The sequence below is a fragment of the Delphinus delphis genome, chromosome X (genome assembly GCF_949987515.2).
Source record: "Delphinus delphis chromosome X, mDelDel1.2, whole genome shotgun sequence".
Taxonomy (NCBI): domain Eukaryota; kingdom Metazoa; phylum Chordata; class Mammalia; order Artiodactyla; family Delphinidae; genus Delphinus; species Delphinus delphis.
In genome coordinates this window covers 85,819,684-85,847,474 of record NC_082704.1, presented here as the reverse complement: position 1 = coordinate 85,847,474, position 27,791 = coordinate 85,819,684, and the positions used below count along the sequence as shown (strand labels likewise).

General features: G+C 43.8%; 2 protein-coding genes and 1 pseudogene across 2 annotated transcripts in view; 2 read left to right on the top strand and 1 right to left on the bottom strand.

Moving 5' to 3' along the window:
* The window catches only part of ZNF157 (zinc finger protein 157), a 505,987-nt gene that overhangs the window by 352,433 nt on the left and 125,763 nt on the right, over nt 1-27,791 (top strand). The gene's annotated exons all lie outside the window — the stretch shown is intronic.
* LOC132418206 (U3 small nucleolar RNA-associated protein 25 homolog) lies at nt 256-21,466 on the bottom strand (annotated as a pseudogene).
* Nucleotides 23,108-26,400, top strand: LOC132418205 (CXXC-type zinc finger protein 1-like). Its single transcript, XM_060002058.1, has 8 exons — nt 23,108-23,299; nt 23,426-23,589; nt 23,970-24,177; nt 24,279-24,389; nt 24,714-24,763; nt 24,979-25,075; nt 26,025-26,177; nt 26,254-26,400. Exons 1-8 carry the CDS (start codon nt 23,108-23,110, stop codon nt 26,398-26,400), a joined length of 1,122 nt encoding a protein of 373 aa, XP_059858041.1.

Below are 27,791 nucleotides of genomic sequence, written 5' to 3'. Positions count from 1 at the left end.
TGTCAATGGACATTTAGGTTGCTCCCACATTTTTAAAATGAGGTTTTTAGGCCCATGTTTCTCAATTTTTAAGAGTTCTTTATATCAGGGATCAGCAAACTAGAACCCATAGGCCAAATCTGGCCCACCACCAGTTTTTATAAATAAAGTTTTATTGAAACACAGCCACACTCATTTGTTTACATACTGTCTATGCTGCTTTCACACTACCCCTGCAGAGTTGGTAGTGTAGATTGAGTCAATTCTTTTCGTTCTTTTTTTTTTAAGAATTTACCAAGTGTAATAAATTAGAGGTGAAGTCACAACAAAAGAATTTATGGCGTCCAAAAAAATTCACAAGTAGAAGTTTCCTTCTATCAACTTCTCAGAGTCCCATGAGCTCTCCCCTGACCTCTGAAAGATGAGTTTTACCAAAATCTGGTTTACACTGAACTTTTCAGGTATATATGATCTGAAAAGAAAGAAGTATCTGAAAAGAACCTGCCTGGTGCTCCTTCCTTGTTGCAGCCCTTCTTTGTGTAAGTGATCAGAATCAGGTCCAAGTGACACAGAACCAAGCATGACATATCACACCAAACACCATTTCCTGTCCAACCAATTCTCATCTCTCTCCAGTAATGAAGAGGTGGACGTTCTTCTTGGACTGCAGCATCTGTGCAGCCCGCTCGACCCCGACCACAGCAGCCAACCTCTGGGCATCGTACTTGGAGTAGAGGACAGTGCAGGTCCAGGCAGCTTCCTCTCCTCTGGTGGTGGCTTGCAGCATGTTACAGACTTCACTGTAGAAGTGGGGATATGTTGGCAGTTCATAGAAAATCAGGTTCCTGATGCCTTTTATTGTGTATCTTTTGTAGAAATGGAAGCGCTCTGTGAGGAGCAGGAACTGCTTCTCTCCTTGAAGGAAGAAGTGTCTGGCCCTGGAGACACCAGACTTCTGGGCACACTCGCAGATATGAGTGAAGTTCAGTTCCTCCTTCTTGAAGTAATTTCGGAGACGCACAAAGTCCAAGTAGGAGGGGACATAGATAAGCGTGTGAGACATGACTGCGTCACGATACTGAGGCAAAATCTTGTTGACGAAAAAGTTAAACCTGGCATCAATCACTGAAGCTAGGTTTTCAGCTTCCATCCTCTGGAAGACACGTGGGAGCTGCACCAGGACATGACTGATGCAGCCTGTCATCGGGACGTTCCTCACAGCCACCTGGCCTTGCCCATGGACGCAGTATTTGATGAACACAGAGTTGATCTGGGCATCCTGCAGGGCCCCAGACAGCAGCGTCTGACGATAGTACTTGGACCAATTATTGAGGCTCCACATGCGCACTCGAGAAAAGTCCACCCCATGTGAGTCCAAGGGCAGTAGGTCCATGTGGTTCATCAAATGCAAGACATGCTCCCAGTTCTGCATCAGGTAAATGTCAGCTTGATCAATGATGAGAAGCTCAATAGAAGACAGAAAGTCAAAATCTCTCTTCTTCTCTCCTTCTCCACCAATGATGGTCCTCAAGCCCAGAGGGGAGGCAATGAGGATGTCTGACGAATAGAAGGGGGCATAAAGTCGGATGCTTCTCTGCAGTATTGCCACTCCAGTCCTGAACTGGTCATCGATGTTGCCGACAAATACAGCTTCATAATCCTCAGGCCTCTTCAGGTTGGGTGGCCTCTCCTCGGGATCTGAGCCATACTCTCCATTAAACCTCTTTTTGTTGCCTACAATTATTTCCTTCTTGCTGTCGCCCTCAAGAAGACTGATGAAGAGCTGTACCACCCGCAAAGCAGCTTCCCGGAATGGCACCACTATCAGCACCTTGGGCCTCGTTAGCCCTTGGTCCCTGAAGTCATCATCATCACCCACCCCAAGTTTCTGGCTTCGGCACCTGCTGTTGTTTGTACGCACCTGGGTATTGGCTTTGAGGACGTGTCCAGTCCTTTCTGGGTAGAACAGGTCCTGGTAAGAATTCATAATTAAGAAGAGCTCTTTCTGGAGGGGTGTGAAGGGGCTACTTGAATTTGGGGGACCAGAGAGGAACTGGCTGTTGGTCTTGATCCAGGTGGATTCCAGAGGCTTCTGGAGATGAAGTGACTTTAAGTCAATGTCCTTTGGGGGTTTAAAGGTTTCCGGTTTCCAACTGTTGAAACCTGGATGAAAAGACAAGCTGGCCCAGGATGGGCCATTTTAGCTGGTGGGTAGTTTTGGGATTTGTGGCAACAGCCTGGATTTCTTTTTCTTTCAGTTCTTTGTTTACATGTTGTGCAAATGGATCTTGTAATGCTTTCAGAGAACAGTTGCCTTCTCTTTCCTCTTCGAGAAAGTTGGTTTCTAGGCTGAAGAGTGACTCATGTTTTGCATCTGTAAACTCCTCTGGGGATTCCTCTGATGTGCCAGGTGGCCCGTGCCCATCTTTTCCCTTAGGGTCAGCAGGTAAGGCCGCATTCTTCTGCATGTCAGTAGACGCTACTGCCGTCTCTTCCTCCACACTGATGTCACTATCGCCATCTTCAAGATTCATTTCTGTCTCATCTATAACACTGTCTTCTTCTTCCTCTTCCTCCTCCTCATCTTCCTTGGAAACATCCTTTAATGTGGCAAGTAGTCTGTTGTAACCAGAAACTTGTTCTGGTTCACTCTCTGCTTCACTTTCAGAACTTGAAGTATCTAAACTCTCTGACAGTTGACAAGTCTGTGGTTTTGCTTCCTTTCTGGAAACCCTTGGAAGGTGGAAAACAGAAGTTCAATGTTTTGAAATAAAAGATTTGGTAAAGCTGTCTTCTCTTGTAACTTAGAAAGAAGATCAGTGGACGAAAGCAGTTCAGGAGCTTGTAGTTCTAAAGAAGTCATGATCCACACCATTGTAAAGAAATCATATCCCAATAAAGATGTTAAAAAAAAAAAGTCATGATCAAGTGGGGTTTATTCCAGAGACACAAGGATAGTTCAACATCAGCCCGAGAGGCTTGTCTGCTCACCCGCCGGGGTGGGCGGGGCTGGGAGCTCAATTCTTTTCATTCTTGTTTCTTTATTCTGCTCTGTGGTAGTTATTTCCACTATTTTATCTTCCAGGTCACTTATCTGTTCTTCTGCCTCAGTTATTCTGCTATTGATTCCTTCTAGAGAATTTTGTATTTCAATTATTGTGTTGTTCATCATTGTTTCTTTGAGCTTTAATTCTTCTAGGTCCTTGTTAAACGTTTCTTGTATTTTCTCCATTCTATTTCCAAGATTTTGGATCATCTTTACTATCATTACTCTGAATTCTTTTCAGGTAGACTGCCTATTTCCTCATCATTTGTTTGGTCTGGTGGGTTTTTACCTTGCTCCTTCATCTGCTGTGTGTTTCTCTGTCTTCTCATTTTGCTTAACTTACTGTGTTTGGTGTCTCCTTTTTGCAGGCTGCAGGTTCATAGTTCTTGTTGTTTTTGATGTCTGCCCCCAGTGGCTAAGGTTGGTTCAGTGGGTTGTGCGGGCTTCCTGGTGGGGGGGACTGGTGCCTGTGTTCTTGTGGATGAGGTTGGATCTTGTCTTTCTGGTGGGCAGAACCGTGTCCGGTGGTGTTTTGCGGTGTCTGGGACCTTATTATGATTTTAGGCAGCCTCTCTGCTAATGGGTGGGGTTGTGTTCCTGCCTTGCTAGTTGTAGGGTGTCCAGCACTGTAGCTTGCTGGTTGTTGAATGGAGCTGGCTCTTAGCTTTGAGATGGAGATCTCTGGGAGAGCTTTCACTGTTTGATATTACGTGGAGCTGGGAGGTCTCTGGTGGTCCAATGTCCTGATCTCGGCTTTCCCACCTCAGAGGCACAGGCCTGACACTTGGCTGGAGCACCAAGACCCTGTCAGACACACGGCTCAGACTTAAAGGGAGAAAGAAAGAAAGAAAGAAAGAGAGAGAGAGAGAGAGAGGGAGGGAGGCAGGGAAGGAGGGTGGGAGGGAGGAAGAGAGAGAGAGAGAGAGAGAGAGAAAGAAGGAAAGAAAGAAAGAAAGAGAGAAAGGAAGGAAGGAAGGAGAAAAGAAAGAAAAAATAAAATAAAGTTATTAAAATAAAAAAATATTAAAAATTTTTAAAAAAAGAAAGAAAGAAAGAAGAGAGCAGCCGAACCAAAAAAACAAATCCACCAGTGATATCAAGCCCTAAAACTATACTAAAAAAAAAACCAAAAGCAAAAAAAAAATGGACAGACAGGACCCTAGGACAAATGGTTAAAGGAAAGCTATACAAACAAAATCACACAAAGGATACACATACACACTCACAAAAGGAGAAAAAGGAAAAAAATATATATATAAAAAGGAAGAGAGTAACGAAATCAATAAAGATATCTACCAATGATAATAAACTCTAAATACTAAACTAAGATAAACATAAAACCAGAAACAAATTAGATGCAGAAAGCAAACTCCAAGTCTACAGTTGTTCCCAAAGTCCACTGCCTCAATTTTGGCATGATTTGTTGTCTATTCAGGTATTCCAGAGATGCAAGTTGATTGTGAAGATTTAATCCACTGCTCCTGAGGCTGCTGGGAGAAATTTCCCTTTCTCTTATTTTTTGCATGGCTCCTGGGGTTCGGCTTTGGATTTGGCCCCACGTCTGCGTGTAGGTCGCCTGAGGGTGTCTGTTCTTCGCTCAGACAGGATGGGGTTAAAGTAACAGCTGATTAGGGGGCTCTGGCTCACTCGGGCCAGGGGGAGGGAGGGGTACAGAATGCGGGGCAAACCTGTGGTGGCAGAGGCCGGCGTGACATTGCAACAGCCTGAGGTGCGCTGTGTGTTCTCCCGGGGAAGTTGTCCCTGGATCATGGGACCCTGGCAGTGGCGGGCTGCACAGGCTCCCGGAGAGGAGGTGTGGATAGTGACCTGTGCTCGCACACAGGCTTCTTGGTGGCTGCAGCAGCAGCCTTAGCGTCTCATGCCCATCTCTCATGTCCGCACTGATAGCTGCGGCTCACGCTCGTCTCTGGAGCTCGTTTAGGCGGTGCTCTGAATCCCCTCTCCTTGCGCACCCCCAAACAATGGTCCTCCAATACTTCTAGGTAGGTCTCTGGACCTGCTGTGGCACTGTGGGGCCAGCTCAGACTCTGATCTGGCCTTACTCCTGCATGTACTTGTCTCCAAAGTCCACAGTTGCCCCCAAAGTCCACAGCCTCGATTGTGGGAACACTCGTTTTCTCTTCAGATATTTCACAGATTCAGGTTTTACCAAGCCAATTGCAGGGGTTTAATCCGCTGCTCCTGTGGCTGCACGGAGAGATTTCCCTTTCTCTTCTTTGGTCGCACAGCCCCTGGAGTTCACCTTTGGTTTTGGCCCTTCCTCTGCCTGTCAGCCACCCTCAGGCATCTGTTCCTGCCCAGCCAAGAGGGGTGAAAGCAGAGGCTGATTAGGGCTCACTTGCTCACTCAGGCCGGGGAGAGGGAGGGATACAGCTGTCACAGTTGGGGTGTGGGGGGAGTGCCTGCAGTGGCAGAGGCCAGCAGGAAGTTGCTACAGCCTGAGGCATGCCATGCATTCTCCCAGGGAAGTTGGCCCCAGATAATGGGACCCTTGGCAGTGGTGGGCAGCACAGGCTCCCAGGAAGGTGTGAGCAGTGACCTGCACTTGCTCCCGGGACCCTCGGCAGCAGCAGCGGCAGCCGTCGCGCCCGCCTCTGGGATCCTAGGTAGCAGCTGCGGCTCGCATGGGTGATGCCCTGCCGTCTGTGAGTGCATGTAGGTAGAAGCTCCTATGGTGGGATTGCCCCTCTCCTTGAGCACCCTGCAACAATGGTCTCTTGCCTCTCAGGAAGGCCTAGGCTTTTTCCCAGACTCCCTCAGTTGTGGTGCACTAGCCCCCTTCAGGCTGTGTTCACGCAGCCAACCCCAGTCCTCTCCCTGGGGTCTGACCTCCGAAGCCTGAGCCTCAGTGCCCAGCCCCCACCTGCCCTGAACAGACAAGCATCTCAGGCTGGGGAGTGGTGGTTGGCACCAATCCTCTGTGCGGGATTCTCTCTGCTTTGCCCTCCGCACCCCGTTGCTGCGCTCTCTTGCATAGCTCCGAAGCTTCCGCCCCGCCACCCCCCATCTCTGCCAGTGAATGGGCTTCCTAGTGTGTGGAAACTTTTCCTCCTTCATGGCTCCCTCCCAGAGGGGCAAGTCCTGTCCCTACTCTTTTGTCTCTGTTTTTTTCTTTTTTCTTTTGCCCTACCCAGCCACGTGGAGATTTTCTTGCCTTTTTGTAAGTCTGAGGTCTTCTGCCAGCGTTCAGTAGGTGTTCATTAGGAGTTGTTCCATGTGTAGATGTATTTTAGATGTATTTGTGGGGAGGAAGGTGATCTCCATGTCCTACTCCCCTGCCATCTTGAAGGTCCTCCTGGAAGTTTTATATTTTTTAATTACAGATTCAATTTCACTTCTAGTGATCAGTCTGTTCAAACTGTGTTTCTGCTTGACTCTGTCTTGGCAGGCTGTATGTTTCTAGAAATTTGTCCATTTCTTCTAGGTTGTCCAATTTGTTGGCATATAACTGTTCACAGTATTCTCTTATGATTTTTTTTTTTTGCAGTACGTGATTCTCTCACTGTTGTGGCCTCTCCCATTGTGGAGCACAGGCTCCGGACGCGCAGGCTCAGCGGCCATGGCTCACGGGCCCAGCTGCTCCATGGCATGTGGGATCTTCCCGGACCGGGGCACGAACCTGTGTCCCCTGCATCGGCAGGCAGACTCTCAACCGCTGCGCCACCAGGAAGCCCTCTCTTATGATTTTTTTAATCTCTGTGATATCATTATTATCTCTCTTCTTTCATTTCTTATTTTGTTTATTTGGGTCCTCTCTCTTTTCTTCTTTGTGAGCCTGGCTAAAAGTTTATCAGTTTCATTATCCTTTTGAAAACCCAGCTCTTGGTTTCATTTACCTTTTTGGTTTTTTTATCTCTATTTTTTTTACTTCCTCCCTGATCTTTATTATTTCCTTCCTACTTCTGACTTTGGGCTTTGTTTGTTCTTCTTTTTCTAATTCTTTTATGTGGTAGGCTAGGTTGTTTAGTTGAGATTTTTCTTATTTCTCGAGAATGGTCTGTACTGCTATGAACTGATTTTGCTGCATCCCACAGATTTTGGAAAATTGTGTTTTCATTTTCATTTGTCTTGAGGTATTTTCTGATTTCCTCTTTGATTTCATTGTTGACTTTTCTTTTAATAGCATGTTGTTTAGTCTCCACGTGTTTGTTCTTTCCCCCTTTTTCTTTCTGTAGTTATTTTCTAGCTTTGTGCCTTTGTGGTCAGAAAAGATACTTGAAATAATTTCTATCCTCGTAAATTTGTTGAGGCTTGTTTTGTGACTTAGTATGTGATCTATCCTGGAGAGCGTTCCATTTGCACCTGAAAAGAATGTGTATTCTGCTTTCTTTGCACGTAGTGCCCTGTAGATATCAATTAAGTCCAACTGGTCTATTGTGTCATTTAGGACCTCTATTGCTTTATTGATTTTCTGTCTCAGTGATCTGCCCGTTGATGTCAGTGGGGCGTTAAAGTCTCCTACTCTTATTGTACTATTGTCAATTTCTTCCTTTATGTCTGTCAGTATTTGCTTTACATATTTAGGTGCTCCTGTATTGGGCACATATATGTTAACGAGTGTAGTATCCTCTTCTTCTATTGATCCCTTTATCATTATATAATGCCCTTCTTTGTCTTTCATTATAGCCTTTGTTTTAAAGTGTATTTTGATACGAGTATTGCTAGCCCTGCTTTCTTGTCATTTCCATTTGCACAAAATAACTTTTTCCATCCCCTCACTTTCATTCTGTGTGTGTTTTCTCACCCTGAAGTCTCTTGTAGGCAGCATGTTGAAGGGTCTTGTTTCTTTATCCAGTCAGCCACCCTGTTTTGTTTGGAGTATTTAGTCCATTGAGATTTAAAGTAATTATTGATAGGTATGTATTTATTACCATTTAATTCCTTGTTTTCTCATTTTTTTGTAGTTTTTTGTTCATTTCTTTTTCTTTTTGTGGTTTGGTGATTTTCTTTTGTAGTATGCCTGAGTTCCTTTCTTTTTGTTTTTTTGTGTATCTATTGTTGATTTTTGATTTGTGGTTACCGTGGGATTCATATATGTTGACCCATAATTGTATCTACTTGCTATAAACTGATAATCATTTAAGGTCATACACATTCTAAAAGATGTACATTTTTTACTTCCCTCCCCCACATTTTGTGATTTTGATGTTCTATTTTACATGTTCATGCTTATCCTTTTGCTGTTAATTGTAGTTACAATTGCTTTTACAAATTTTTTTGATTGTTTTTTAATCTATATGCTGGCTTATTTAAGTGATCGTCAATCCTTTTATATATCTGCCTTTCCAATAGATTCTTGCTTCTTTTCTTTTTAGAGAAAACCCTTCAATATTTCTTTTAGGGAGGTTAATATTGCTGAATTCCTTTAGCTTTTGCTTGTCTGAGAAATTCTTTATCTTTCTTTCTATTCTAAATGGTAATCTTGCTGGGTAGGGTATCCTAAGTTGCAGGTTTTTCCCTTTCAGGACTTTGAATATATCATGCCACTCCCTCTGGCCTGCAAAGTTTCTGAAGAGAAATCAGCTGAGAGCCTTATGGGGGTTCCCTTGTAACTGACTCCATGTTTCTTTGCCGCCTTTAGAGTCCTCTCTTTATCTTTAACTTTTTCCATTTTAATTATGATATATCTTGGTGTGAGTCTGTATGGGTTCATCTTGCTTGGGACCCTCTGTGCTTCCTGTACCTGGATATCTGTTTCTTTCTTTAGGTTTCAGAAGTTTTCAACCATAATTTCTTCAAATACATTTCAATTCCCTTTCCTCTCTTTTCTCCTTCTGGAAGCCCTATAATGCGGATGTTGGCATGTTTTATATTATCCCGTAGATCTCGTATGTTGCTTTCGTTTTCTTTTTCATTTGTCTTTCTGTCTGCTGTTCTAATTGGGTGATTTCCATTTTTCTATCTTCCAGATCAGTTATGTGTTCTTCTGTATCACCTAGTCTGCTGTTAATTCCTCCTAGTGTATTTGTCATTTCAGTTATTTTATTCTTCAGTTCTGCCTGTTTCTTTTTAATATTTTCTTGTTCCTTGTTAAAATTCTCACTGTGTTCATATATCTGTTTCCTTAATTCGGTTAGCATTTTATTGCTAATGCTTTGAACTCTTTAATAATAATAAATAATTTCTGTTTCATTAGTTGTTTTTTCAGGGGTTTTCTCTTGTTCTTTCATCTGAAAAAATTCCTCTGCCTTCTCATTTTGCTTAACTTCCTCTGTCTCTATGAAATTAGGTGAAATAGTTACCTATACCAATCTTGAAGGAGGGTCCTTGTGTGGGAGCATCACAATACTGTCTTCATGTGCCCAGTGGCTTTGATGGGAGAGCTGGATCTGAAGTGAGCATGAATCACATCTTCCCCCAGAGTGTGCTGGTAGCTATCACATTGGTAGAAGGTGGGGCTGGAAATGGAGGGGCTAGAGCCAGGGCCAGATGTGGTCTAGGGCTTCTCCTCTGCTCAGTGGCCAACACCACCCTGTTGGGGGTGGGGGTGGGGGTAGGGGTGGGGGTGGGTCCTAAGTTGCTGGAGCATAAGTCCTAAGAGTCCGGTCTGAGCTGGCTCCATTCCCTCTAAGTGTGTGCTCTCCCGTCTCCCAGCACAGGCACCCTTGTCCCAAAGGGGAGCAGTACTGGAGCAAGAGGAGCTGGAGCAGGTGCTTGGTGTGGGTCAGGGCACAGGCTGTAGCAGTACCAGCACCAGTCACTGTTCTGGACCATTCCTGCAAGTGCCAGCAATGGCTGCCTTCACCTTGTTTAGATGCCATGCTGGGTCTGAGCCAGCTCGGTCCCTCACAACTGTGCACTCCCCTCTGCCATGGTAGCCCTCACCCTAATGCAGAGCTGCACCATGGAGCAAGTGGGGCCAGAGCAGAGGCTTAGCTCAGGCTGGGTCACATGCTGGGTTGGTCATGGGAAACCAGCCAGAGTCCTGGGTAGTTTCAATATGCTTCCCCACCCTTGTTCCGGGGAGTAAGCAAGCATGTGCATGCTCTTCATGAGTGGTGTGTAGGTTTCTTACAGCCCTCCTATTAGTCTCACTGGTTTTCAAACCAGCTCCAGTTTCTTGTCTTCCCCGTGTCAGACCCCAAGGCTGGGTGCTCAATATGTGGCTTGAACTTCTCACTCCCCAGGGAGGACCTCTGAGCCTGTGCAGTCCCCTTCATCTTCTGTGCCCTCTCTCAGGGGTGCATGTCTTGACCTGATTGCTTCTCTTCCCTTCCTAGCTGATTCTGTGTGGATCATTTTTACAGCCATTTTGCCAGTCTCCAGTTTGTTTTCAGTGAGAATTGTTCCACACGTTGATGTATTTTTCATGTGTTTGTGGGTATAGGTGAGCTCTGCATCCTCTTCCTCTGCCATCTTGATCTCCCCTTCTCTCTTCCCTCCTCCTTCTTTCAATCTCCTCTTCTCCTGAACTTTGAAAAACTTTAAGAATGACAGAAACAGGTTTCAAAAAAACTGTTCTGAAAGCTGCAGGCATGAGATTGCACCTCTGATCCTGAGAAGAAGGCATGGAAAACTGGAACAGTCTCTCAACAGTTCGAACCACAAATTTTCAGCAGTTACAGATAAGAAAAATTGCAGCCTGGGACAGACCACAGTCATATGCCCTTCTTGCCCTATATAAATTAATCCTGCCTCAGCTTGGGAAGTTTATCGTTCTTAAGTTTCTAACTGATGCACATCCGTTGAGTAAAATCTTTAAGTACTCTTAGAGTCACAGTTTTTCTCTCGACAGGTTCATTCTGTAATAATAAAGGGGTTAATTCATCAAAAGGACATAACAATCCTGAATGTTTAGGGACCTAATAACAGAGCTTCAAAAAGTGTCAAGAAAATCCTGATAGAACTGCAAGGAGAAATAAATCAATCCACAATTACAGTCCAATATTTCAACACCCTTCTCTCAATAATCACTAGAATAAGTAAACAGAAGAGAAGAAGTAAGGATATAGAAGACTTGGATAACACTATCAACCAACTTGCCCTCATTGACATTTATAGAGCATATCGGCAGACTACACTTCCTTTACAAGAGCACATGTAACCCATTTACCAAGATAGACCATATTCAGGGTCATGGAACCAATCAAATACATTTAAAAGTATTCATATCATACAAAGTATGGCCTGGGACCAGAACTGAATTAAATTAGACATCAAAACCAGAAAGATCCCTGGAAAATCCCCAAATGTTTTGAAACTAAATTACATACTTCTAAATAATCTGTAGATGAAAGAAGAAATAAAACTTGAAATTATAAGATATTTTGACCTAAATGAAAATGAAAGCACAGCATATAAAAATAGGGGGATTCAGCTAAAGAAATATTTAGAGGTACATTTATAGCACTAAGCATTTATATTAGAAATTAAGAATGCTCTTAAAGCAGTAATCTCAGCTTCCTTCTTAAGAAACAAAAGCTGTACGAGCAAATTAAATCTAAAGTAATTAGAAGAAGGGAAATAATAAAGATCAGAGCAGAAATCAATGAAATAGAAACCAGAAAATCAATAGAGGAAATCAATGAAACCAGAAGCTAGTTCTTTGAGAAGATCAATAAAATTGTGAAACCTCTAACCAGAATGATCAGGAAAAAAAGAGAGAAGACACTAGTCACTAAGATTAAGAATGACAGAGGTGAAATCACTGCAGGTCCTAAAGATGTAAAAAAGGATAAAAGGGAGCACTATTAGCAAAGATGGAGGAGTAAGGATCCCTGGAATTTCACCCTTCCATAAAAGCAATGAAAAAACTGGCAAAATATTGTCAAAATCAACTTTTTCACAACTCTGGAAATCAACCAAAGTTTTTCAGTTACCTGGGAAGCATTTAGTCAAGAACATATACTGAATCTCAGTACGAACAGCAAGTTCTGTGGCATTTTAACTTTCCCTACTCCCACCCCCAACTCCCCAGTTCAGTGGCAGACTTGAAAAGACCACATTCCCGGTACCGGTAGGCAGAACGGAGTTATTGCTCTTTCTAAGAGCTGCTATAAACATGGGAGGACAAATATCTCTTTAAGACCCTGCTTTCAATTCTTTTGAATATATATCCAGAAGTGGAATTGCTGGATCATATGGGAGTTCTACTGTTAATTTTTTGAGAAACTGTTATATTTTTTTCATTAGTGACTGTACATTTTACATTCCCACTACAGTGCACAAGGGTTCCAATTATTCCACATCCTTGCCAACACTAGTTATTTTCTGTTTTTTGATAGTAGCTCTGCTAATGAGTGTGAAGCGGTATTACATGTAGTTTGGATTTGTATTTCTCTAACAATTAGTGATGTTGAGTGTATTTTCATGTGCCTGTTGTCCATCTGTGTGTCTTCCTTGGAAAATGTCTATTCAGGTCCTCTGCCCACTTTTTTTTTTTGGCCGCACTGTGCAGCTTATGGGATCTTAGTTTCCTGACCAGGGATTGAACCCATGACCCCTTCATTGGAAGCACAAAGTCTTAACCACTGGACTGCCACGGAAGTCCCATGCCCACTTTTTAATTGGGTTGTTTTGTTGTTGAGTTTTAGGAGTTCTGTATATATTCTGGATATTAATCCCTTATCAGATATACAGTTTGCAATTATTTTCACCCATTTTGTGTGTTGCCTTTTTCACTCTATTGATAGTGTCTTTTTAAAAATTAATTAATTTGTTTTTGGCTGCATTGGGTCTTCGTTGCTGTGCGTGGGCTTTCTCTAGTTGTGGCAAGCCAGGGCTACTCTTTGTTACGGTGCACAGGCTTCTCATTGTGGTGGCTTCTCTTGTTGCGGAGCCTGGGCTCTAGGCGCGGGCTTCAGTAATTGTGGCACGTGGGCTCGGTAGCTGTGGATTGCAGGCTCTAGAGCGCAGGCTCAGTAGTTGTGGCACACGGGCTTTGTTGCTCCACGGCATGTGGGATCTTCCTGGACCAGGGCTTGAACCCATGTCCCCTGCATTGGGAGGTGGATGCTTAACCACTGCACCACCAAGGAAGCCCTGATAGTGTCTTCTGATGCACAAAAATTTTTAATTTTCATGAAGTTCAATTTGTCAAATTTTTTTGGTTGTTGTTGTTGCCTATGCTTTTGGTGTCATACCCAAGAAACGATTGCTGAATCTAAGGTTGTGAAGTGTTTGCCCTATGTTCTTAGAGTTTTAGATCTTACATTTAGGTCATGGATCCATTTTGAGTTATTTTTTTAATATGGTGTTAGGTACGGATCCAACTTCATTCTTTCCCATGTGGATATTCAGTTTTCCCAGCACCATTTGTTGAAATGGCTGTTTTTCCCCCACTGATAGCCTTGATAGTACTGATCGCCTTGATAGTCTTGATAGCCTTCTCAAAAATCATTTGATCATATATACAAGGGTTTATTTCTGGATTCTCTGTTCTATTCCATTGGCTTATATGTTTGTCTTTATGCCAGTACCATATTGTTTTGATTACTGTACCTTTGTAGTAAGACTGAAATCAGGAATTGTGAGTTGTCCAATTTTGTTCTTCTTTTTCAAGATTGTTTTGGCTATTCAAGGTCCCTTGAGATTCTATATGAATTTTAGGATTTTTTTGTGTGAAAAAAAATTGGGATTTTGATAAGGATTGCATTGAATCTAGATCAGTATTGACATCTTACCTATGTTTTCTAATCTATGAACATGGGTTATTTTTCCATTTATTTCTGTCTTTATTTTCTTTCAGAAATGTTTTGTAGTTTTCATTGTACAAGTCTTTTAACTTCCTTGGTTAAGTTAATTCCTAAATATTTTTATTCCTTTTGATATTATAAATGCAATTGGTTTTTAAATTTCCTTTTTGGATTGTTCATTGTTAGTGCATACAAATGCAACTGATTTTTGTGTGCTGACCTTATGTCTTGCTACTTTGCTGAATTTGTATACTAGTTCTAACAGGGGTTTTTTTTGGTGTCTCTATCGAATGTAGGGTTTTCTACATATAAGAGCATATTATCTGTGAACAGAGATCATTTTACTTCTTCTTTTCCAATTTATATGCCTTTTATTTCTTTTTCTTGCCTAATTGCTCTGGTCAGGACTTCCACTATTTTGAATAGCAGTAGCAAAGGTGGGCATCCTTGCCTTGTGTCTGACCTTAGAGGAAGTTTTCAGTCTTTTACCACTGAGTATGGTATTTTCTGTGGGTTTTTCATACATCAATCTTACTATGTTGAGGTAGTTTCTTTCAATTCCTAGTTTGTTGATTTTTTTTTTATCATGAAAGAGTGTTGAATTTTGTCAAATGCTTTTTCTCCATCAATTGAAATGACCATTTGGCTTTTCGACCTTTCATTTTGTTAAGTTGGTGTATTACATTGTTCAGTTTTCATATTGAGCCAACCATGCATTCCAGAAATAAATCCCACTTGATCATGTTGTATAATCCTAATATGCTGTTAATTTGGTTTGTTGACTATTTTTGCATCAATATTCATAAGGGATTTTGGTCTGTGATGGATTTTTTTTTTCCTGTAGTGTCTGTCTGGCTTTGGGATCAGAATAAGGCTGGCTGATTATGAATGAATTATGAATGAATTAGGGAACATTGTCTACTCTTCAATTTTTTATTGAAAAGCTTGAGAAGGAATGATGTTAGTTTTTCTTTAAATGTTTGGTAGAATTCATTGAGAAAGCTATTAGGCCCAGAGATTTCCTTTCTTGGGAGATTTTTGATTACCGATTCAATCTTTTTACTAATTATTGGTCTCTTCAGATTTTCTATTTCTTCATGGTTTAGTCTTGGTAGGCTTTGTTTTTCTAGGAATTTGTCCGTTTCATTTAGGTTATCCAATTTGTTGGCATACAATTGCTCAGAGTACTCTCTTTTAATTCTTTTTATTTCTGTAGAATCAGTAGTAATGTACTCACTTTCATTTTTGATTTTAATAATTTGAATCCTCTGTTTCTTTCTTAGTCCATCTAGCTAAATGTTTATCCATTTTGTTGATCTTTTCAAGAATCAGCTTTGGGTTTTGTTGCTTTTCTATCACTTTTCTATTCTCTATTTCATTTTATCTCTAATCTTTATTATTTCTTTCCTTCTGCTAGCTTTGGATTTAATTTTTTCCTCTTTTACAGATTCCTTAAGTTGTAAAGTTAGATGTTGACTTGAGATCTTTCTTGTTTTTTAATGTGTTTATAGCTATAAATTATCCCTTAGCATTGCTTTCACAGTGTCACATAAGCTTTTCTTTTTCTTAATTTTACTTATTTTTGGGCTGTGTTGGGTCTTCGTTGCTGTGCACAGGCTTTCTCTAGTTGTGGCAAGCAAGGGCTACTCTTTGTTGCAGTGCACAGGCTTCTCATTGTGGTGGCTTCTCTTGTTGCAGGGCAGGGGCTCCAGGCACCAGGCTTCAGTAGTTGCAGCACGCGGGCTCAGTAGTTGTGGTATGCGGGCTCTAGGGTGCATGGGCTTCAGTAGTTGTGGTGCGTGGGCTCAGTATTTGTGGCTCATGGGCTCTAGAGCGCACACTCAGTAGTTGTGGTGCATGGGATTAGTTGGTCCATGGCATGTGGGATGGTCCTGGACCAGGGATTGAACCCATGTCCCCTGCATTGGCAGGCAGATTCTTAACCACTGCACCACTAGGGAAGTCCTCCATAAGATTTTGTATGTTATGTTTTCTTTTTCATTTGTCGCTAAGTATTTCCTAATTTCCCTTGTGATTTCTTTATTGATCCATTGGATGCTTAAAAGTGTGTTGTTTAGCTTCCACAGGTTTCTGAAATTTCCCGTTTTCTTTCTGTTATTGATCTCTAATTTCATCCCATTGCTTTTATTTTTTTAATATTTTATTTTATTCTTATATTTTATACAGCAGGTTCTTATTAGTTATCTATTTTATACATATTAGTGTATATATGTCAATCCCAATCTCCCAATTCATCCCACCACCGCCCGCACCCCACTTTCCTCCCTTGGTGTCCATACGTTTGTTCTCTACATCTGTGTCTCTATTTCTGCCTTGCAAACCGGTTCACCAGTACCATTTTTCTAGATTCCACATATATACATTAATATACGATATTTGTTTTTCTCTTTCTGCCTTACTTCACTCTGTATGACAGTCTCTAGATCCATCCACGTCTCTACAAATTACCCAATTTCGTTCCTTTTTATGGCTGAGTAATATTCCATTGTATATATGTGCCACATCTTCTTTACCCATTTGATTGTCGATGGGCATTTAGGTTGCTTCCATGCCCTGGCTATTGTAAATAGTGCTGCAATGAACATTTGGGTGCATGTGTCTTTTTGAATTATGGTTTTCTCTGGGTATATGCTCAGTAGTGGGATTGCTGGGCCATATGGTAATTCTATGTTTTGTTTTTTAAGGAACCTCCATACTGTTCTCCACAGTGGCTGTATCAATTTACATTCCCACCAACAGTGCAAGAGGGTTCCGTTTTCTCCACATCCTCTCCAGCATTTGTTGCTTATAGATTTTCTGATGATGCCCATTCCCATTGTTTTTAGAAAAGATACTCTGTGTGATATCTAACTTTAGAAAATATTGAGATTTAATCTGTGGCCTAACATGTGGTCTATCCTGGAATATGTCCCATGTACACTTGTGAAGGATGTGTATTCTGCTGTAGTGGGTAGAGTGTTCTGTATATGTCTGTTAGATCGAGTTTGTTTACTGTGTTGTTCATGTCCTCTGTTTCCTTAGTTATCTCTTGTCTGGTTATTGTATTCATTATTGCGAGTAGAGTATTGAAGTCTCCAAGTATTATTGTAAAACTATCTATTTCTCCATTCAATTCTGTCAATTTTTGCTTCATATATTTTGATGTTCTGTTATTAGGCATGTAAATGTTTATAATTGTTATATATTCTCACTGCTTTGAACTTTTTATTAATATATAATGTCCTTCCTTGTCTCTTGTCAAGAGTTTTTGACTAAAAATTTATTAGTCTGATATTAGTATAGCCATCCCTGCTCTCTTTTGTTTATTATGCATGGAATAACCTTTTACATACTTTCACTTTCAGCCTATTAGTGTTCGGGGATCTAAAATGAATTTCTTGTAGACCCCATACAGTTGGATCACTTTTTTGAAAAAAATCCTTTCTGCCAATCTCTATTGTTTGATTGGAGAGTTTAATCCATTTACGTTAAAGTAATTACTGATAAGGAGGGACTTACTTCCATTTTGGCATTTGTTTTCTGTATGTCTTTTAGCTTTCTGTCCCTCCTTCCCTGCAACACTGTCTTCCTTTGCGTTTAGTTGTTGGGTTTTTTTTTTTTGGGTAATGAAATTTTAAAATTCCTTTCTTATTTCCTTTGGTGTATATTTTATAGCAATTTTCTTTGTGGTTACCATGGGGGTTTCATTTAACATCCTAAAGTTATTACACTCTAATTTGAATTTACACCAGCTTAATTTCAGTAGCATATACAAATTTCTCCTTTAATAGCCCCATCCCCATGTCTTTCAGTTGTTGATTTCACAAAATTACTTCTTTATACATTGTGTGTTCAAAAACTTAAGCTAATAATTTTTAAAGAATGCATTAGCCTGTCAAATTATGAAGATAACAAAATGTGGAGTTACAAACCAAAGTTATAATTATAGTAGCTTCTAGATTAATAGTTGCTTTTTTTAATGTAGTAGTCTCTTAAATCATGTAGAAAACAAACAATGTGGTTATGCAGCATTGTTACAATAATTCTGCCTTTTATAATTGCCCATGTATTTACCTTTACTGAGATCTTTATTTTTCATATGGCTTCAAGTTACTCTCTATTGTCCTTTCATTTCAACCTTCAGGACTCCCTTTATCATTTCTTTTTTTTTTTAACATCTTTATTGGAGTATAATTGCTTTACAATGGTGTGTTAGTTTCTGCTTTATAAGAAAGTGAATCAGTTATACATATACATATGTTCCCATATCTCTTCCCTCTTGCGTCTCCCTCCCTCCCACCCTCCCTATCCCACCCCTTTAGATGGTCACAAAGCACCGAGCTGATCTCCCTGTGCTATGCGGCTGCTTCCCACTAGCTATCTATTTTATGTTTGGTAGTATATATATGTCCATGCCACTCTCTCACTTTGTGAAGACTATTTCTTAAAATAAACCTTAAAACTTTGGTTTTTATAATATCCAATATATGAATCACCAACAACTGTTGTAGGAACACTGTGCTGGGAGTCCTTCACACTCCAGCATTGCCTTAACTGTCTAGTAGAGGAGAGAAACCTGCAACCCACACAGTGACACAAAGCAGAATGACAGAGGTGTTGTGAGAAAACTGAAAAAGGAGGAGCAAGGGGTTTGGGGAAGGCTTCCCAGTGGGGCAGGCACCTGAGCTTAACATTGAAAGATAAGCAGAAAGTTGACAGGCAAAAGCAGACAAATACAAAACAGACAAGTACAGGCAACTCTCCCCCATCCTTTATAATTCCAAGGTTAAAATAAGAGGAACACCACTCACTATTATAACTATTTCCACAAGTGCATTCAGAAGAGAAGCAGGTCACTTGGTTGGAAAGGAAGTAGAGGGAACTTCCCAGATGGTGATGCCAAAGCTGAGTCTTGAAGGGTGAGCAGGACTAAGCAAAAGAGAAGGACAAGCCTGAGCAAAGGCCTGGAATGTGGAAGCCCATGCTGCATTGACAAGAGAGTGACTATCCAGGATGTCCTGAGTGTTTGACACCTGGAGGGCCTGGGAAGAGGATTTGTCTATCACAGGAAAGTGGGGCCCTGTCATAGAGAACTTTGATGGGCACACCACAGAGTGGAGAACTGATTCTGAATACCCTGGGAATCCAGGGAAGATTCCCAAGGAGAATGGTGACATAATTTTTTCATCTGTGGCCCTTTGGGAAGACAACCCTGGAGGCAAAATGGATTAGCCAGCCACATGTCAGAGGTGGGAGTTCATTATAATGTAAAATACAGGAAACCTGAACTAGGGCTTTGGAACTGGGAACGAAAGAAATCAGCAGTAAAGAGACAGGAGATATTGGAGAGGTAGGTCTGAAGTCAGAGGTGAAGAGCAAAACGCTGTCCGAGATTCTTTGAATGAGCCACAGTGATGAAAAATAACTCAAAGGGAAGTTAAAAGTTTAGCTGGGACAAAACAAGTAGTGCTTATAAACATTCACAGCCATAGAGAGGTAGTAATGCTTTCTTTAGAGCTCGCAGACTACTTCTTAGTTCAGCTCGAATTTCTCACCTCTTGCCCCAATCCCTAAACTGGATTTGATAAAAACTGTGAAGATTTAGCAGGGGATACTGTTGTAGTTTATCTTATGACAGGGCCGAAAGTAAGCTCATCACACGAGATGAATTGTGCCGAAGCACAGCAGTAGAGGGCTGCCGCTCGCTCAGGCAAAACAGCCCCGTCTGTCCTGCTGTGGCAGCTTTTATTAAAGCATTATCTACGTTTACATTTTAAGATTTGTTTTCTTAACATTTCAGAAATGCCAAAGCAGCAACCTATGTTTTTATTAATTATACAAGCAATAATTGGCTTTCTTGAAAACATGCCGTGCTTCGTCCTTGAGCGCAAAAGCAGCACAAAGTTCCCACCATTATTTTGATTATACTGAAGTAGCACAAGGACATTTCCTTGCGTTCCCACCACTCTGATTATACTGAGGACATCTCATGGATCAGTGCCCAAAGCACTCAATGCTTCTTCGCAGGCTCCCGGTTTGCCGGGGGAGGGCGTGGGGCTCAAAGCATTCAGGACTGTTCACAGCTCTGGCTTATTCGCATGCCCCCAGTTTGCCGGGGAGGGGGGGCTCAAAGCAATCAGGACTGTTTGCAGTTCTGGCTTATTCGCCAGCCCCCAGTTTGCTGGGGGGGGGGGCTCATGGGTCACGTCTCCTTTCCATGTCCTCAGTTATTCCATTACAGGATACTGTCTTTAGAGGCTAGGCTCGAACCAGGACAATAGCTTCTTAACAGCAACTTCTTAACATTTTTGAACTTTGCTTTTCTACATGATGATTAGTTAGATGCAACTCTAGTGTAAATTACAGCATTTATTTGCTCTTATCTTCAAGGAATAATATGCAGCCAGATAAATTGCAGTAATTTGCCACTTTGCAACAACACCAGGCAAGGCACCTGATCATCAGTAGCTACTGGACACTCTTGTGTGTCATGTGTAAGCTGGGCACTGCACAACCAGTAGTGAGCAAGACCAACATTGTCCCTGCCTTCATTTCTACTTGAGGAATATGGGTGTGACAAAACAGGTGTGAGGGGTTCAGACAATGCCTCCATTTACTTCTTAATTTCAAGATTAAAATAAAAGAAACATTCCTGCTATATAATTATGTCCACAAATTCATTCAGAAGAGAGGCTGGTCATCCAGATGGAAAGGAAGCAGAGAGAGCTTCCCAGACAGTGATGCCAAAGTTGAGTCCTGAAAGGTGAGCAGTGTGATTGTAATCTTTCACAATGATAATGTTTTTTTCTATTTTACTTTTGTTTTACTTTTACTAATATATTTTTCTTTATTTTCATTTTACATCATTTTAATCATGTATTATATAAGATTGGAATTTTTACATGTTCATGGTGAATCAAAGCATTATAGAATGACCATTTGAACCCCAATTAATACTTTTTGTCTTAGTATTTTTAGTCTGATATTAATATAATTGACCTTGCTTTATTTTGATTAGCATGTACCTGGCAAATTTCCTTCCATCGTTTTATTTCAAACGTTTCTGTATCCTTATGATTTGCCAGGTTTGGCATAAACAGCATATGGCTAGACTTGTTAATTTTCATCCAAAATGACAATCTCTGACTTTAACTGGAGAGTTTACCCCATTGACAATTTTTTATTACTGATTATGTAATAAAGTATAAATTTCAAATATGAACTTATTACTACCTTCTTACATTTTTCTTTCTATTTTCCTGCCTTTCCATAAATCTTTTTCTACTTTCTCGACTTCTAAAAGCTGATTTACTTGTTTTTCTTTGTTTTTCTCATTGCCTACCTCATGACTGAAATAGCAGATAGTAAAATGGTACGAATATGAAATTATTCAAAGTAATCGGAAATGGTAAAGGGATCAATTTTCCTGCCACATACAATAATGCAGTGAAGATCACCCTGATGTGTGAAACAGGGAGGCACTGGTGTCAAAAGAAACAAGTGTATCCTTCATGGCGCACAGAACAGCGTGTACTCAACTATTGTTTCACTGTAACCATTTGTTTCAAACTTTGGGCTGTACAGCAGCTCGGATATTAAGGGTCTGGAGCAAGTGCAAACACAGTACTCTCGGGAAGGGGTGGCGCTAAGGTCGATACCGGACCGGAAGTCGCTTTGCTGCCGTTTTTACCTCAGCTGCCTTGAAGCTCTCCTCCGTGTAGCGCCTTCCGGGCGCTGAGGTATCTTGTGAGGGCTTTGAAGACGGAGGGGTGGGTGAGGGTGTCATCGAAGGGGATTTGGGGGTTGATAATGGGTGTCTTTGGAGGCAGTAAGGGGACTTGTTCGAATTTGAGTTGAGCGATCAGATCATTATTTTCTGTCTTCTTATATTGTCAGCTGAGACCACAGTTGGGTATGTATTGTTTTCGTTAAGCTCTAAGTATTTTCTAATTTCCGTTATTATTATTTTTTTTACCAAGAGTTTAGAAATGCCTTTTCAATTTTCAAAAGTTAAGGCTTTTGTTTCTAACGCGACTTCTCTGTGCCCCGTGTGATGCTTATTCATTGGAAAGTGTTCAGACTTCCTTTAAGACTAAGGCCAGGGTGAATTTTTATTAATATTGCATCTGTAGCTCGAAACTAGTATGTGTCCTCTGGTTGATAACTGTCTTAACCAAAACGTGTGTATTCTTTGTGTGTGTGCTTGCTCTTTTAATCTTTGAGAGTAATGATTTGCGTGTGTGTGCAAATGCACGCAAAGATTTAAAAACATTTGTATATTTATATATTTTAGCAGGCGTTACTGGGTTCAGGTAGGAGTAGTTTTCAGAATAAAGACTGTCAAATTATTCTAGGTGAGTGAGTCAGGGCAGACAGCGCACAGCGTGGCACGTGCAAGTGGGGGAGGGGGCAGGGCTTGGCATGGCTCAGCATGTGAGAGGTAAGGCAGAGCAGAGTATGTACAGGAAGTGGGGAGGGGTATATGAGGCTGAGAGTCTGGGAGGCGGGCAGGGCCTGGCAGCGCATGGGACCCACAGGGCTGGGAGCCTTAAGGCAAGACAGAGTGTGTCCAAGAAGGCAGAGTCAGGCATGTGGAGCCTGGAGAGACTAGGCAGACTGGGCGGGACAGAAAGGTGGGCGGAGCATGTCTGAGGGGCTGGGCCGGCTGGGCAGAGGAGGCTTGTCTGGGACCATGGTGTAGGGCAAGCAGGGTAGCAGGTGTGTCCTGGAGGGTGGACAAGGCAGGCTGAGCCCTCTAAGTGTAAGGAGGTGGAGTCTAGCTTTTCTGGGTGGATATGCAGGGCCTTATGAATTCGACTGGGCAAGATGCAGCCAGATGGACTAGCCAAGTGTGTCTGGATAAGGTGGGCAAGCAGGGCCAGGTGGTGCCAGTCATTCCCAGGCAGGCAAGACCTAGTGCATCCAGGCAGGTGCTGTGGGCCCCAGCCACAGTGGCCAGAGGGTGAGGCCAGGAGTGTTGGGGCAGGGTGAGCCCATCCCCACCCACTTAGTGCTGACCCAGAGCCCTCCTTCCATCAGCACAGGAGCGCTACTTATAAACCCTGGTCTCTGGTGAATCTAGGACACAGGGTGGTTGGGGGAATGGAGCTGGTGCGAGGGTCTGCCCGTCAGTTCTTAACTGTGATACTCTCAGAGACTTTGCCATAGTCCCCCTGACAACTGCTCACTCGATCACACCTGCCTCAACTACAGAAGTCTGAGCTGTCCCAGAAGTACCAGGTGGGGGCAATGCCATCGGCAGGAAAGGAGGCCATACACCAGCTGTTGTCTGAAAAGCACCTGCCTCAGTACTGAAGCTTATACCAGGACTTTTATATACGAGATTCTTGACAATCAAAGCCTGATGAGTGTATGGCAGGGCCCCTGCGTGGAAGGGTAAGGACATTGAAGGCAGGGAGGCTCAGCAATGAAGAGAGAGGCGGCACGGAGTGTCCAGAGATCATTTAAGAAACAAATTGGGGAGACCTGTCAGCATTTTTCTCGCCTACAGCCCTGGATGAATGACACTGAGGACTTCCCATTCCTAGATTCTGCACTGCAGAAGCAGGCAATGGATACGAAGAAAAGGAAGAATTTGAAGAAAAAAGTGGAGTGGAAGGTGACAGAAATGGTGGAATGGGGGGCATGGAGGCAGAGGTTGGGGGCAGAATGCAAGGTAGTAGTACAGGGTTAGGGGGCTGACACTGATTCCCCTGCCCCTGCTTTGACCACTCTTGTCTCACAGAAGGAGAAGCAGCAGAAGCTCATGGAAAAGTCAGAAGACCCAGAGCAGTCAGGTGCCGAGCACCCAGCCTCACTGCGGCAGTGCCTGGGGCCTGACTGTGTGCACCCCACCCGGCCAGGCTCCAAGTACTGCTCGGACGACTGTGGCATGAAGCTGGCAGCTGCGTGAGTGCACCTGGAGGTTAAGCAACAGGGAATAAAGTAGGGCATGATCTATGCCAGCTGTAAGTCCATCTACCCCGCTACCTATGTATCCTCCACCATTTGTCCACTCACCCACCTATCCATCCACCCTTACATCCACCGACCCGCTGAACCACCCATCCACATTCCATCCACCAACCCACTCATTCACCCTCAACAGTCACTTACCCACCCAGCTGTCTAGCCATGCACCCAACCATCCACCATCCAAGCACGCATTCACCAACATTCACTCATCTACCATTCATTATCCTAAACATCCACCATTCGGCCACTCATCCATTTCTTCTTATTTTGATGCCCCCACATACGCATTCCATTCTTGCTGTCTCCCCTTCCAGCCGCATCTATGCGATCCTGCCCAAGCGCATCCAGCAGTGGCAGAAGAGCCCTTGCATTGCTGAGGAGCATGGCAAGAAAATGCTCGAGCGCATCCACCGTGAGCAGCAGGACACCCACACCCGCCTGAAGGACTTAGAGTGCCATTTCCATGAACTTGAGGCCATCATTCAGCGTGGCAAGCAGCAGGCTGTGTGCAAAGATGAAGAGGTGAGTGGGAATGGGTGGGGTGGAGCAGAAAGGTGCCTGATATCTTGCCCTGCCGTCCCCACCCTGCACTGCTTTACTGGCCCTTCTACTGTCCTATGCAGAGTGACAAGCATGGCAGGAACAGCGTCAACCTGCAGATCTTCTGTGTCTCCTGCGGGCAACCCATCAATACGCAGGTTGCCCTGCGCCACATGGAGCGCTGCTTCGCCAAGGTTGGAGCATTGGCTGGGGGAAGATGGGGCAAGGGTGTTTTTGGCTGGGTGGGGTCCATGAGGAGGGGGGCAGGTTTGGTGCCCGGGTATTTGTTGTAGAAGACAATACAACACACATCCACGGCTCTACCCATTTGTGCTTTTCTTCCACCCCCAGTAAAGGGGCCAAGATTTGGGCATCAGCCACTGGTGAGGGGGGGACATCGGCTGAGCAGACAGGAGCGTAGGGTCCACAGGGAGCAAATGTGTTGTTTGGGGCTTTTTCATGGGAGGTTACGCAGTGTGTGTCTATAGTTCCTCCCATTTGTACTCTTTTTTCCCCAGTATGAGCGCAAATCGCCCTTCACGTCCATGTACCCCACTCGCATTGATGGGTGAGTGTGAGTGCTGCTCAGGGTCAAAGGCACGATGTGGACAAGGTCAGGAGCAGGGTGGGCAAGATCAAGGGCAGGATGTGGGTAGGCTCAGAGACAGAGGTGGGCAGATTAGCGGCAGGGTATAGGTGGGGTTGGGGACAAAGTGTGGGCAGGGTTCAGGGTGGGACCAGCCTCCTCCTGACCCTTAGCACCTCACTTTCACCTCTCCCCAGAACCGCAAGGCTCTTCTGTGATGTTTACGACCCACGGAGTAAGAGCTACTGTAAGCGACTCCAGGTGTTATGCCCTGAGCACTCGAAGGACCCCAAGGTGAGACTTTTCTTTCTCTACCTCATCGCCCTCCATTCCTCCCCTTCTCCCTACCTGACCACCTTCCTCTCGTCCTCCAGTGCTTGATTGCCTCCTATTCCTTCTTCCTTCTGCCTGACTGCCTTCATGCCTCCTGACCAATCCCTATGTATCCCCTCCTCCTTTCCTGACCTCCCCTACACCCCCCTCCTCACTGCCCAATCACTTTCTAGTTTTACTTTTCTCCCTGCCTGTTTATTTATTCATAATCTCCTTGCCTGACCCCGCACCCCAACATTTCTCTCTCCCTCTGCCTGACCAGCCTCCGTTCCTCTGCTCCTCACTGCATAACCATTCCCCATTCTTCCCTTCTCCTTGCTTGCTCATCTCCCTTCTTTTCCTAGCCCCTGCCTGACCACCCCACAATCCCCCCTCCCTCCCTGCATGGTTACCCTCAATTCCTCTCTTCTCACTTGCTGACTTCCTTCCATTCTTATTCTCCCTGCCTCACTTCCCCAATCGCCTTCTCACTGCTTGTCATGTCCTAAATCCCTTCTTCCCTGTTTGATCAGCCCCCATCCCTTTCACCCTCCCAGCCTTATTCCTCACCTCCCCCATGCTTTACCAACCCTCATTCATCTACTTCTCCCTGTCAGACCCCCCCTCCATCCTTCCTCTCCGTCCTGTTTGATCTCTTTCTGTTCTTCCGTCCTTCCTGCCTGATCACCTCCATTCCTACATCCCTGCTTAACTTCTTCCTCCATTCTCCATGATTGATCATCCCCCTTTGGCCCCCTCTTCTTTACCTAATCACTGAATTCCTCTCTTCCCCCCGCTAGGTCACCACTCCCCATTCCTCTCCTTCCTTCCTGCCTGCCCTCTATTCCCCTCTTCCTTGCATCCTGCCTGCCTGATCACCCTCCATATGCCACCCTTCACGTACCTCATCATCTTTCATTCTTCCCCACAGGTACCGGATGAAGAAGTGTGCGGTTGCCCACTAGTGAAAAACGTCTTTGAGCCCACCGGTAATTTCTGTTGCCTCCCCAAACGCTTGTGCAATCACCACTACTGCTGGGAGAAGCTGAGACGTGCCGAGGTGGACCTAGAGCGCGTGCGCATGGTACGTTACAAGGCTGAGTGGGGCCGAGGGGCGGGATGGAATCCTAGAAGGCCCTTCTCATGCTTGCCCCCCACAGTTGCTCAAGCTGGAAGAGCTGGTTGAGCAGGAGCACAAGGTGCGCACAGCCATGAAGAATCGGGCAGGGCTGCTGGCCCTGATGCTTCATCAGACAACCCAGCATGACCCGCTCACCACTGACCTACGCTCCAGAGTAGACAGCTGAGCTCTGCTCAGCTGAGGTCCTGTACTCAACACCCTGTGCAAGGGAGACACTCTACGAATTCCTCACACACCTGTTCCTCTAACATCCTTCTCAGGGCATCTCAGAGTTTCTCTGCGCTTCTCTGTTCCCCATTTAGTCTCCTGTCTCGGTCTACGCCTCCTTGAGGTGGGGTGGTCCTCAAAATCCCCCTCTTTCTGTCCGTTCCTGTATCCTCCGTCTCTTTCTTTCCTGAATCTGGGCCAGGAGATCTGCCCTGCCCTCATCTCCCACCATCCAGAGTTTTGTTTAAAAACTTTAGAACAAGAGATTTTAATATCCTCTGGTGGCCCCTAAGCCGTTCTCTCTGGCCACAAACCCAATTCCGAACCTCCAGTGGTGGTGGGTGACAGTGCAGCTTTACTTGGGGGGTGGGCTACAGTGCACGTTTGGGGGTGCCTGTGATGCCCACTGTGCTCGGTGCATCCTCTTCTGTCAACGGAGATGTGATCTTATGAAGGGAATGCCAGTGACTCTTGTTCTCCTAAGTCCCCCATCCCAGTCCATCAAATATGTAGTTGGCACCTGATCAGTGTCCCTTGACCAACTTCTGTATAATTGTTAATATTCCCCAGGCCAGAGGTGCTGGGGAAACGTTGCAATGGAGGGAATAGGTGAGTGTGGGATAGTCCTCCTTGGTGATTCCACTTTGGGACACTGAGGAGAGTTCAGGGTGTCATAGCAATTATGTCCCTGCCCCCACTCACCTTGTTCCACCCTTTACCATACCACGAGGTCCCGGCCTTTTCTGTCAGCCTTGGCCCCTGCCAGTCCAGTCCTGGTCTATCTGTCTCCCCCACAAACCTGCCCATCCTGTCCTGTCCTCCTCCTCCCACTACCCTGCCCTGGGTCTGCCCTTTCCAGCTGGCTCTGCCCATTTCAAGCCTATAGGGTTGCCGGAAGAGGACTGGGACCTCTGCCACATCTGCCTTTGCCAGCCCCAGCCAGGCCTCCTGTGCCAGTAGAGGTGTGTCAAGCAGTGCTGCCTGTGGGTACTGGTATGTCTCAAATGATGGACTTGAACTACTCTTCCTATTCTTTTTATATTCACGGGCCCCTTAGGGATATTTTCATTAATTTTCACTGTTACATTTTTACCCGGGGACTCACATATTTCACCTAAATGTTTAAGTATGTTGCTCTAGACTTATATCTCATATTCCACGATAACTAGTATATTAGTTCTCTAATGCACTACGTATCTGGTGCAATATCTCCTTTTTTATTACTAGTATTGTATTTTTTTTCTTTTAAACTTCATCAGATTTTCCAGGAGCTGAGCCATATAGTCAATTATTAGAAAGGCTTACCTTTTTGTTTTATTTATACTCCCTAAATTTATATTTATGTACTTA

Bases quoted from the DNA above. Each gene is read 5' to 3' on its own strand.
- LOC132418205 (XM_060002058.1), top strand. From the start codon at position 23,108: ATGAAGAGAGAGGCGGCACGGAGTGTCCAGAGATCATTTAAGAAACAA. The intron at 24,178-24,278 runs GTGAGTGGGAAT...TGTCCTATGCAG, and splicing joins CTGTGTGCAAAGATGAAGAG to AGTGACAAGCATGGCAGGAA. The intron at 25,076-26,024 runs GTGAGACTTTTC...TCTTCCCCACAG, and splicing joins AGCACTCGAAGGACCCCAAG to GTACCGGATGAAGAAGTGTG.